At 38.4% G+C, this 13,152-nt stretch overlaps 1 protein-coding gene across 1 annotated transcript; it reads left to right on the top strand.

Annotated features, from left to right (window-relative positions):
- The first annotated feature begins 7,883 nt into the window (after positions 1 to 7,883).
- OR52AB4B (olfactory receptor family 52 subfamily AB member 4B) lies at positions 7,884 to 8,756 on the top strand. The gene has a single exon (NM_001390784.1). The coding sequence runs from the start codon at positions 7,884 to 7,886 to the stop codon at positions 8,754 to 8,756; it is 873 nt and encodes a 290-aa protein (NP_001377713.1).
- Positions 8,757 to 13,152: the final 4,396 nt, after the last annotated feature.

Below are 13,152 nucleotides of genomic sequence, written 5' to 3' on the forward strand. Positions count from 1 at the left end.
ACTTTGCTGACAAAAGTCCATCTAGTCAAAGCAATGGTTTTTCCAGGAATCATGTATGGATGTGAGAGTTGAACTATAAAGAAAGCTGAGAGCCAAAGAATTGATGCTTTTGAACTGTGGTGTTGGAGAAGATTATTGAGAGTCCCCTGGACTGCAAGGAGATCAAACCAGTCAACCCTAATGGAAATCAGTCCTGAATATTCATCGAAAGGACTGATGCTACAGCTAAACTCCAATAATTTGGCCACCTGATTCAAAGAACTGATTCATTGGAAAAGAAGTGTTTTTAGAAGTATTATATTATCTCCTGCACTTGCAAGGTACACCAGAAATTTGGCCCCATTCCCACAGCTACTGCTGAACTGTGAAATGGAAGATGGTAAGTGAATGACCAAAAATGCCATAAAACTTTCTTCCAAAATTCAGCTGCTTTTCTCCCCTCCTCATTAAGCAGGTCCCTGGTGGTTGTCATATTTTGATTAGATCTTGACATTCTAAAAAATGTTTATTCTGTCAGTTTTTGAAAGTTCATAGTTGTTTGAGTAGAGTAGCCTGATTCTGAGTTTCTTACTCCATCATTTTCCATGACGTAATTCTTAGTCCTTGTCTTTAACTGATGTTTATAAAAGATTATTCAGTTACATAGCAAACCATTAATGAAGAAATACAAATGCATATCTTATATCCATTTTAATAATAACAAACCTTCAGTATAACTATCTATCCCAAATCAGCTTAAGGAAGCTACTACTGGGTTTTATAAATCTTTTCAATGTTGCAATTCTTTGTGCTATATATGACAAAAATCACACTTTTTGCTTAAAAGTTTTCTTAAAACTCAGCATTCAGAAAACTAAGATCATGGCATCTGGTCCCATCACTTCATGGCGAATAGATGGGGAAACAGTGGAAACAGTGACAGACTTTATCTTTTTGGCTCCAAAAGCACTGAAGATGGTGACTGCAGCCATGAAATTAAAAGACACCGTGGCGGATACGTTGATGTATGGCAAAACCAATACAATATAGTAAAGTAATTAGCATCCAATTAAAATAAATAAATTTATATTAAAAAAGAAAAAAATTAAAAAAAGAAGAGCTATGACCAAACTAGACAGCATATTAAAAAGCAGAGACATTACTTTGCCGACAAAAGTCCATCTAGTCAAAGCAATGGTTTTTCCAGGAATCATGTATGGATGTGAAGTTGAACTATAAAGAAAGCTGAGAGCCAAAGAATTGATGCTTTTGAACTGTGTGTTGGAGAAGATTATTGAGAGTCCCTTGGACTGCAAGGAGATCAAACCAGTCAACCCTAATGGAAATCAGTCCTGAATATTCATTGGAAGACTGATGCTAAAGCTGAAACTCCAATAATTTGGCCACCTGATTCAAAGAACTGATTCATTGGAAAAGATCCTTATGCTGGGAAAGATTGAACAGAGGAGGAGAAGGGGATGACAGAGGATGAGATGGTTGGATGGCATCACCAGCTCAATGGATATGAGTTTGAGCCAGGGAAGCCCAGCATGTTGCAGTCCAGGGTCAGACACGACTGAGTGACTGAACTGAACTGATGACGAAAATTATCCATGAGTTTCCAGGCAAATGTGTATTTAAATCCTGAAAAGCAGCCTAATTCTAAAAGTGATTCATGTTTTTTTTTTTGTATTTTTCAATTTTTGATCAAGCAATGCAATAACATAATAAATATGAGTTAACAATACAGACAATAAGCAAAAACTATACTGACCATTTCATTATAAAAACTTAAATACTCTAGAAATCAATTTGGAAAGAGAATATCATGCTGTACTAACCACAGTCACTTGAATAAATACAGAGTGAGGTGATACTTAAACAGGACAAATTTGCAAATTTGAAGGATTTAATTCATTGCAAATATCAAGTGGCAGTGACTTGAATTCAACTACTAATATAATTTAACACCATTTTGTAAATATTCCAAATTAGCCATAAAAGATGCACACACATATCAAATTCTATCTCCTCACAGTGCAGCTGTGTCTATGTATCTTTCTGAGCCTGATCATAAGCGAAAAACCACACAGTGTTTGACAGAGTAAGTTTAATTTAAATAATTATTCACTTTAACTGGGGATTGAACTAATCAGGGACAGGCTAGTAAGAAAGGAAGAGAATTCTAAAGGATGTAGAAACAGCAGATATAAGACTGCCACTACCCCTAGGAAGGACTGAGATAGAGTACCTAAGAGGGGAGCCTCCCTTTTCTGATCTGAAATTCAGACCTCATTAGAGAAGGCACAGACTTGGATCACTGAATGTTCCTGTGATGCTGATCCAGTGGAACTTGCCAGATATCTATCTTCTAGAGGGTGCCAGGAAAAGCTGCTCATGGGTTCCTGAGGAAGCTGCCAGCTGCTAGGTGCTGCTTACTTCATACACTGTAGAACCCAGGCCCTGGAACAGTTGGCAAGAGTTGCAGGAGCCTGTTGGAGACTAGAGATGGCAACCAAACTGTCTTTGAAATGAGTACATAAGATGTTGTTAGTGGCTCAGTCATGTCCAACTCTTTGTAATCATATGGACTGTAGCCTGCCAGGGTCCTGTGTCCATGGAATTCTCCAGGCAAGAATACTAGAGTGGGTTATCATTCCCTTCTCCAGGGGATCTTTGCTACCCAGGGATCAAACCTGGGTCTCCTGCATTGCAGGCAAATTCTTTACCGTCTGAAGCAGCAGGGAAACTCAAAGGATTAGAGTTAAGAACTAAATCTCCATCTGCCAGGATATCTGAATTTGTGTGTGTGTTAGTCGCTCAGTCATATCTGACTCTGAATCTAGAAGCAAAATTCTCTTTTCCCACAGTGCCTCACTAGTGCCCTCAACTGACAAAGTTTATCATTGTACCAGCTGGTAAAAAGGAAAAAAAAGGCGGGGGCAGGGAAGGGTGAGGGTGGGGGTGGGATGGGAAGCCATGGCACATTTTCACAAACAAGGAAAAGTGAATTTAGAGCTGAATTAAGACAATTCTTAATTGCAGCACAGGCTGCATGGCATTAATAAAGTGGTGGGCATGTGCAACTATAAACAGAGATACAAGCAGCACAAGCAAGTTCCCAAGGAGTATTAAAAAAGAATTTAATACATCAAATCATAGAACAATATCATTTTTTATCACTTTTAGAATAAGTAACATGTACTGATACCATTATTAAAATCAGGGTTTTATCAAGTCTTATAACACAGTCATATTTCAGTCATAAAATAGTAAAGTGTGATGCATATCTTGCACCTGGAACTTTTAAATCGCCACATTAGGGTCTCTCATTTTGGAAGTTTTGTGAATCTGTATTCCCAATAGTTCTTATTAGGTGACAGCAAAGAACTCTGGTTACATTCTAATACTGGGTATAGTTGTGCAACAGTTGTAGCCAAAGATGCTGTGGTGTGGGTGCATGGATATTAACATATTGTGTGTGCTGTTGCATTGACGTTACCCTTGTAGCCCCTAGAACATCGCCTAGATTGAACTCCACTACCATTACTGAAGCTGTTATTGAAGTTTAGCTACTCTCCAGAAACTCTGGGCACTCAGATGGGCACACAGAAATTCTCAGGTGATTCTCCGTTAGCCACAATTCTCATTGGGTGAGCGGATAGCTATTAATACATTTCCAAGTTCAAAGCCTGTCAGAAAAGAGCTGTTCCACTGATTTACATACTAGCCAGCTATCTGTTTTTCCTGGTGAGTTTCTTCTCCATGAATTGGAATCTAAAACAATTTGCTAAAATTGTTTTCAATTTTAGCAAATTTTAAAAGGAAGTGGAAAAGAGAGAATCAGGTGATCTTAATACTATCTCTCTCAGTAACAAACTTTCTTTTGGCATTCCACTTTTCCCCCACTCTGATCCAAGTTGTTTTGTCCATTTGTTTTTTAATCATTGATAGGAAAGATGAAAGAGATTCATGTCATTTAGAGACATAAGAGATGAAACAGTAATATAGTATCAGCCTCTTAACTACATGTGAGGAAAACTCAGAACTGACACGTCCCAGTTACTTAGTGTCAGGACAACATCAAAATACGGTTTCACACTCCTCAACCAATGTTTACCTACAAGCACTCTAACACTGCTTGTTTTATTAAAATAAGACGATACAGTTTATGGTTTGGAAAGTTGTCTGTGTGTGTGTGTGTGCATGCATGTATATTTTCAATTTAAGCAGGAAAGTTTATAAGATGTGAAGAGATGGTGAAAGATAGAGGCATCCTGTTGCCTTTAATAGCTTTGATGTCTGGTCTTCTCATTGTAACTACAGCTCATATCCTTTCCCCTGAAATACAGTCTTCTCTTTATCTGGGTGTATTAAAGTCTCATATTTTTGACTCTTGTTTCTTAGACTTTATACTACTTTCATTGAAGGTATCTTCCTATTCCTTTTTCTTTCTCTTTCATTTAGAGATTAGGAATGAACATTGTCTGCTTTGATTATCATAGAGAGAAAATTGCATAGAATGCACGCCTTTGCTGTCCTAGAAGCATTTTTAATATAAACTTTTTTAGAAAACTGGTTTTCCTAATCATGTGTTTTCCATCTACTTGGAATAATTTAAAGGAGGATACGATTATTTCTCCAGTGAAGTGGAAACATCAATTTAAATATGTGAAATTTATTGACTCCACCAAGTTCTATACATCAATGGGAAGTAATTTTTCTATTGTAACTGTGATCATTTTACTTGCTTACATAAATGTCCAATCTTATTGACTGACTTGAGGAAGGTTATTCAGCTCCAGAAAATTTATTGTCTCACGAAATTTTAGTCAATTCTTTATTTATAATGTTTCCTTGTTTGTGTATTTTAATTTTACACTTCCTCAAGAATCAGTAAATTGTCTCTGTCACACAGAAGTTCTCTACAGGTTCTGACAGCATGAACTACCAGAGACTAAGTGTTTATTTTCTCCCCCTTCGGTGTTGAATTATTATATATAAATTCATTTAGCCTTCCCACTAATTCAATGAATTAAGCAATATTATTATTTCTATTTGGGCTTCCCAAGGCGGTAATGGTAAAGAACCCACCTGCCAATGCAGGAGACCTAAGAGATGCATGTTCAGTCCCTAGATCAGGAAGATCCCCTGGAGAAAGGCATGGCAACCCACTCCAGTATTCTTGCCTTGAGAATCCCATGGACAGAGGAGCCTGGTGGCTACAGTCCATGGGTTACAAAGAGTTGGATATGACTGAAGTGCTTAGCACTCACGCACATTATTTCTGTTTATAGTTGAGTGAACTTAAAGAACTAGATAAGATTCCTCTTGAGGTAAATGTTAGAATCAGCATTTTAGATACTATGTCATATTTCTGAATTTCTATACCATGTTTTACATATTATATTTTATATTTTTATGAGATAATCAACCAGGTGTGGCCACAAGAGAAAAGAGGCTCAGGAAAGCAATAGTTATTATACTGCTGCTGCTACTGCTGCTAAGTTGCTTCAGTCATGTCCGACTCTGTGCAACCCATGGACTGCAGCCCACCAGGCTTCTCCATCCATGGGATTCTCCAGGCAAGAACACTGGAGTGGGTTGCCATTTCCTTCTCCAATGCATGAAAGTAGAAAGTGAAAGTGAAGTCGCTCAGTCGTGTCTGACTCATAGCAACCCATGGACTGCAGCCTACCAGGTCCTCCGTCCATGGGATTTTCCAGGGAACAGTATTGGAGTGGGGTGCCATTGCCTTCTCCAAGTTATTATATTAATAGGTCCTAATAGAGACAAGAGGCATAGCAGGTCTTGCAGAGCCAAATGGAGAGTAATCAGAGTAAGTGGGAGGCAAAAGACAGGAGAAGCAAGTAGGGGGCAGGGAAGAACTTGGGTGCTTAGAACAAGGCTTTAATTGGGATTTCCATGGGGAAGTCATGACAGGGAAGGGTGAACAGGTTAGGATTCGCTGCTTTGAAAAATTTTTTGTGGGTTTTGAATATAGAGATGATCTCTGTTGCCCCTGGATGTTCAAGGCAGAAAAATACTGCCTCCTGGAGTTTGTGGGCCAGAGAAAGGAAGTATGGATTAGTTAGTTTGCAGACCCAAGATTTGCTGCTGGCTAGGCATTTTGCTATCACCCAGACAGACAGAGACAGCCTCTCCCCAACTGGAAAGGTTTTTTTTAAGATGTCAAAACATAATATGCATAAACATAAAACATAAAATTGTATGTATATAATATATAAAAAACCACATGTTACATTCTTATACTTATGAAGTATAAATAAATATATTTGTATATTACAGCAGTAATCCCTCTAGTTTCCTATCAAATAAAAATATATAAAATCCCATTCAGAGTGGTATTCTCTATTCAGTGTATTTGCCTATGACAAAAATCATACACAGAATAAAACTTGTGGATGATTTTAAGTTTGTATAATAATTAATGAAAAAGAAAAAAGAGTATATAAAGTCGCTTTAAGTTTTTTGAGTAGATTTCTAAAGAAAGATAAGAGGGAAATTATAAAAATACCAGAAGTTTGGGTTGGGTGTGAAGCAAGGTAATTTGATCAAAAATATCAGAAATGATTTTCATTGCCAACAGAAAATACTAAAATGACAGAAAACATCTAGGTTAGGCTGAGCTCCATTATAAACAGTAGAGTGGCCCACAGGCAACTCTGTCCTTTTGTATCTGAAACAGATGATCATAACTAAAATATTTAAGCTATAGGGGTTACCCAATAGGTCAATTTTTATATGTTACCATCATATCCTAATTTATGGTGCCTTTTATTCAACTGACTTTTCATTTATCGTCTCAACTTTGTTTTCTTTAAGATCTGTAAGGATTTACGTTGTCTTCTATCCCAGTCTGCTTACACATCCATTTTGAAGCTAATGGGCCAGAATTTTTTCAGTAACTCAAGTTTTCCTCCACTACTGATAAAAGGACACCACTTCCATATAAATTCCAAAACCTGGATAAGAACCTGCACATGGGGCAATCATTTTTTTCTGGAGAGAACAAACCTCCTCACTGTCTCACCTGAGAGTCAATTCCAAGGTTTGTGAGTAGATATTTTACTTCCTGGTACTGTGGCTGCTAAGTCGCTTCAGTTGTGTCTGACTGACTCTGTGCGACCCCAGAGACGGCAGCCCACCAGGCTCTGCCGTCCCTGGGATTCTCCAGGAAAGAACACTGGAGTGGGTTGCCATTTCCTTCTCCAGTGCATGGAAGTGAAAAGTGAAAGTGAAGTCACTCAGTCGTGTCCGACCCTCAGTGACCCCATGGACTGCAGCCTTCCAGGCTCCTCTGTCCATGGGATTCTTCAGGCAAGAGTACTGGAGTGGGTTGCCATTGCCTTCTCCAATTTTACTTCCTAAACCAGAGTAAATGTGAAACCTGGGAAAAACTGCCACTTTCTGGAGATTCTAGTTTCAAACAAAGTAGATGGGGCTATGAGTTTGAGGAGCTAGTCTACGACTTCAATTGTCACAGAGGAATTTCACCTAATCTGAAAGATGTCTGGGGTTTAGAAGTCGATATAGACAAAAAAATTAATGTTGTCATCTGTGGCACAATCTGAGACCACTTTAAAAAATAGTAAGGTCAATGCCTTTAGAATCATAATTTTGACTTCTACAATTTCTAGGTGAGAAACACTGGACTCATCTTCCTTTTGCGTAAATATCCATACTGGCATTTGGAAAAGGTATTTAAGAATTCTATTATCATGCTGATTTAAGCTGATTTCCAAATATTTAATGCCATGTGTCCATATTTCCATCCATTTTTTTCATGATCTACAAGGAATGACAAAGAGAATCCCCTTCTTCCTTCCCATCCATAATTTGTCTGTGAAGAGGTATCAGGATCAGTGGTGAGGAAAGGATTCATGAGCCTTATGGGATCTACTAACATGTCATATCTGAACCCGAAGACAGTGATCCTGATTGGGATCCCTGGACTGGAGCATGTACAGTTTTGGATTGGATTTCCCTTCTTTAGTGTGTGCCTGGTGGCTCTGCTGGGGAACATTGTTTTAATAATCATTATTGCAACAGAACGCAGTCTTCACCAACCCATGTACATCCTCTTGGCAGTGTTGGCAGCCACTGACCTAGGACTCTGTGTAGCCATTGCTCCCAAAATGTTAGCTATCTTCTGGTTTGGCTCCTATTCCATGGCTTTTGATGCTTGCCTCACCCAACTCTTCTTCATCCACGCTTTGCAGGGCATGGAATCTGGCATACTGTTAGCCATGGCCTTTGACCGCTATATTGCCATCTGTGATCCTTTGAGGCATGCATCCATCCTCACACCTCTCTTTCTAGTCCAGATGGTACTGATGGTGGCGATTCGGACAACAGTGCTTGTTGGGATTTTACCCATTCTACTAAAACGACTGCAAATTTTCCAATCGGTGGTTATTGCCCATTCCTACTGTGAGCACATGGCTGTGGTCAAGTTGGCTGCGGAAGATGCCCACATTAACAAATTATATGGGCTTTTTGTGGCCTTTGCAATTCTGGGTTTTGACCTGATTTTTGTCTTCATTTCCTACATTCTTATTTTTCGAGCTGTTTCTCATCTTCCTCAGAAAGAGGCACGACTCAAAGCATTCAATACCTGCACTTCCCATATTATCATCTTCCTAGAGTTTTATATCCTTGCTTTTTTTTCCTTCTTCAGCCACCGTTTTGGACATGTATCACCCTATACTCATATATTCTTATCTACCATCTATCTGCTTGTTCCCCTGCCCTAAACCCATTGTCTATGGTGTGAAGACCATGGAGATCCGCAAACGAGTTGCTCAGATTTGTATTATGAAGCATGACTCCCGGTAGTAATCCAAAAATAATATTACACAGGAAAAAATATATTTTTAGGTTTAAGATGAAGACTTCTTGTACCATGTCTATTTTGATGAGATTTTTACATCATAATGATCTCCACTAAAGAATGCATATTCCCAAAACAGGAACAATCAGACTATGAGATAAACTTAGGTGAAAAAAATATATGTATCTCATAACTTCTTATCAACCCTTCATCTCTCCCTTCCTTTCTTCCTTTATCTTTTTGCCTTCCTTCCATCATTCTTTTCTCTTTTTTTCCCTTTCTTTTATTGTTTACAAGGAAACAAGACATAAGATTCCTTGTATCTTCCTGTAATATCAACAGGCAGTTTATCACTTGGATGTGCAAGATTGACCCAGATATATCCATTATTTAAAAAGAATAAATCTAATTTAATTTTACTTAAGTTATGTTAAGACAAGAACAAAAGATTTCAGTTCACATGTGAGAAGCAACTACTTTATATTTTTTTAGGGAATCAGAGAGGATCTCATATAGACAGTCATGGCAAATGTGAGATTTGAATAATGTTTCATTTAAAATGATGAAATTGTGTTAAACATAACTTAGTTTTTTTTTTTAACATTCTGATATTTTATTGTAAAACTTATGGGAATTATTATTATTTATTTATTTTTTTCATGTGTTCCCCATCCTGAACCCTCCTCCCTCCTCCCTCCCCATATCATCCCTCTGGGTCGTCCAGTGCACCAGCCCCAAGCATCCAGCATCGTGCATTGAACCTGGACTGGCATCTCGTTTCATACATGACATTTCACATGTTTCAATGCCATTCTCCCAAATCTTCCCACCCTCTCCCTCTCCCACAGAGTCCATAAGCCTGTTCTATACATCAGTGTCTCTTTTGCTGTCTCGTATACAGGGTTATCGTTACCATCTTTCTAAATTCCATATATATGTGTTAGTATACTGTATTGGTGTTTGTCCTTCTGGCTTACTTCACTCTGTATAATAGGCTCCAGTTTCATCCACCTCATTAGAACTGATTCAAATGTATTCTTTTTAATGGCTGAGTAATACTCCATTGTGTATATGTACCACTGCTTTCTTATCCATTCATCTGCTGATGGCATCTAGGTTGTTTCCATGTCCTGGCTATTATAAGCAGTGCTGCGATGAACATTGGGGTACACGTGTCTCTTTCCCTTCTGGTTTCCTCAGTGTGTATGCCCAGCAGTGGGATTGCTGGATCATAAGGCAGTTCTATTTCCAGTTTTTTAAGGAATCTCCACACTGTTCTCCATAGTGGCTGTACTAGTTTGCATTCCAACCAGCAGTGTAAGAGGGTTCCCTTTTCTCCACACCCTCTCCAGCATTTATTATTTGTAGACTTTTGGATCACAGCCATTCTGACTGGTGTGAAATGGTATCTCATAGTGGTTTTGATTTGCATTTCTCTGATAATGAGTGATGTTGAGCATCTTTTCATGTGTTTGTTAGCCATCTGTATGTCTTCTTTGGAGAAATGTCTATTTAGATCTTTGGCCCATTTTTTGATTGGGTCATTTATTTTTCTGGAGTTGAGCTGTAGGAGTTGCTTGTATATTTTTGAGATTAGTTGTTTGTCAGTTGCTTCATTTGCTATTATTTTCTCCCATTCTGAAGGCTGTCTTTTCACCTTGCTAATAGTTTCCTTTGATGTGCAGAAGCTTTTAAGTTTAATTAGGTCCCATTTGTTTATTTTTGCTTTTATTTCCAATATTCTGGGAGGTGGGTCATAGAGGATCCTGCTGTGATGTATGTCAGAGAGTGTTTTGCCTATGTTCTCCTCTAGGAGTTTTATAGTTTCTGGTCTTACGTTGAGATCTTTAATCCATTTTGAGTTTATTTTTGTATATGGTGTTAGAAAGTGTTCTAGTTTCATTCTTTTCAAGTGGTTGACCAGATTTCCCAGCACCACTTGTTAAAGAGATTGTCTTTAATCCATTGTATATTCTTGCCTCCTTTGTCAAAGATAAGGTGTCCATATGTGCGTGGATTTATCTCTGGGCTTTCTATTTTGTTCCATTGATCTATATTTCTGTCTTTGTGCCAGTACCATACTGTCTTGATAACTGTGGCTTTGTAGTAGAGCCTGAAGTCAGGTAGGTTGATTCCTCCAGTTCCATTTTTCTTTCTCAAGATCGCTTTGGCTATTCGAGGTTTTTTGTATTTCCATACAAATTGTGAAATTATTTGTTCTAGCTCTTAACTTAGTTTTTAAAACACTATAACTCAGGTAGTTATGTAGGAGTATGTGCAGATATGTGTGAATCTAACTTCCTTGAGCATTTGATTCATGAAAAGCAGAATCAAATATGCCTTCACCAGTTCTTCAGGCCAGAATACTGAAGTGGGTAGCCATTCCCTTCTCCAGGGGATCTTCCCAACCCAGGGATCAAACCCAGGTCTCCCGCAATGCAGGTGGATTCTTTACCAGCTGAGCTACTAGGGAAGCCCCTCAGGAGTGATTAAAATTATACAAATCATTCTGCATTATGAAGTTATGTATTAATATCCAAGTAATATGATCCTTGACACCATTTAATAGCCCAAACACAGTCTTTTGTATTGGGTAGGTGAACAATTCCTCTTTTCAAAGTTCCTATTGACTAGCATTGCTTGTCATGGCTTTAGAAGGAGTTCATTTTCTGTCTGTATTGTTGCAACTCATTATGAACTTATTTTTTTACAAAAGATCATTAGGAGACCCTGACAAATTTTGAGATACTGTCCATTAATCTGAGCCAGTTCTCTGATGATGCACATGGAACAGGTTCTTTTTTCCCCACTCTTTTTATCCATACAGCTCAAAAAATATTACAAAAAAACCTAATACTCTGATGTTTAAGCCACCTCTCCCTTAGTCTCATTTTCACATCAGACCTTCCTGTCCAGTGTCTACAGCTTGAGAGCATACATGCCACCACATGAACACCAATAAGTCTTAGCTCAGGTTTGTCATCGACCACAGCTGTTTGTCTCCTTCCCCTTGATGACCAAGGAAGTTCAGTTCAGTTGCTCACTCATGTCTGACTCTTTGTGACCCCATGGACTGCAGCACACCAGGGCTCCCTGTCCATCACTAACTCCTGGAGTTTACTCAAACTCATGTCCATTGAGTCAGTGATACCATCTGACCATCTCATCCTCTGTCATCCCCTTCTGCTCCCGTCTTCAATCTTTCCCAGCATTAGGGTCTTTTCCAATGATTCAGTTCTTTGTATCAGTGGCCAAAATATTGGAGTTTCAGCTTCAGCATCATCCTTCCAATGTATATTCATAACTGATTTCCTTTAGGATGGACTGGTTGGATCTCCTTGCAGTCCAAGGGACTCTCAAGAGTCTTCTCCAACACCACAGTTCAAAAGCATAAATTCTTTGGTGCTCAGCTTTCTTTATAGCCCAACTCTCCTATCCATACATAACTACTGGAAAAACCATAGCTTTGACGAGATGGACCTATGTTGGCAAAGTAATTTCTTTGTTTTTTAATATGTTGTCTATGTTGGTCATAACTTTTCTTCCAAGGAACAAGTGTCTTTAATTTCATGGCTGAAGTCACCATCTGCAGTGATTTTGGAGCCCAAAAGGATAAAGTCTGTCATTGTTTCCACTGTTTCCCCATCTATTTGCCATGAAGTGATGGGACCAGATGCCATGATCTTAGTTTTCTGAATGTTGAGTTTCAAGCCAAGTTTTTCACTCTCATCTTTCACTTTCATCAAGAGGTTCTTTAGTTCTTCTTCACTTTCTGCCATAAGTGTGGTGTCATCTGCATATCTGAAGTTATTCATATTGATCAAGGTAATGACCTGTACTATTTCTTAGAGAAGGAATAAAAGATCAAAGTTTTATTACCTCATGATGGGCTCAAACAATAAACAGGTAAGTATGACATTAGAATGGCCCTATCAAGAGTTCTCCCCAAAGCAAACCAAAGCTAGAATTTTAGTGTATGTGGTATAACTGGGGATTGATACATGAAAAATCTTGTGAGAGAGGAAGCAAGTAAGACAGTGAAGAGAAGAAGCTAATAAAGTAATCATGACTGAGATTACTGTTGTAGATTACCAGAGCTTTTTCCTGCTAGGAGTACTGTAAAATGTAAGAAACACACCTACAAATTGTTCCCATGGGGACCAGAAACATGGGATATTTATTTAACAATCTCCAACTGGTTCCACATAGGAAAAGGAGTATGTCAAGGCTGTATATTGTGCCCTACTTATTTAATTTCTATGCAGAGTACTTCATGAGAAATGCTGGGCTGGAAGAAGCACAAGCTGGAATCAAAGATT

This window comes from Bos taurus, unplaced genomic scaffold (genome assembly GCF_002263795.3).
Source record: "Bos taurus isolate L1 Dominette 01449 registration number 42190680 breed Hereford unplaced genomic scaffold, ARS-UCD2.0 contig_15_unplaced, whole genome shotgun sequence".
NCBI classification, from domain to species: domain Eukaryota; kingdom Metazoa; phylum Chordata; class Mammalia; order Artiodactyla; family Bovidae; genus Bos; species Bos taurus.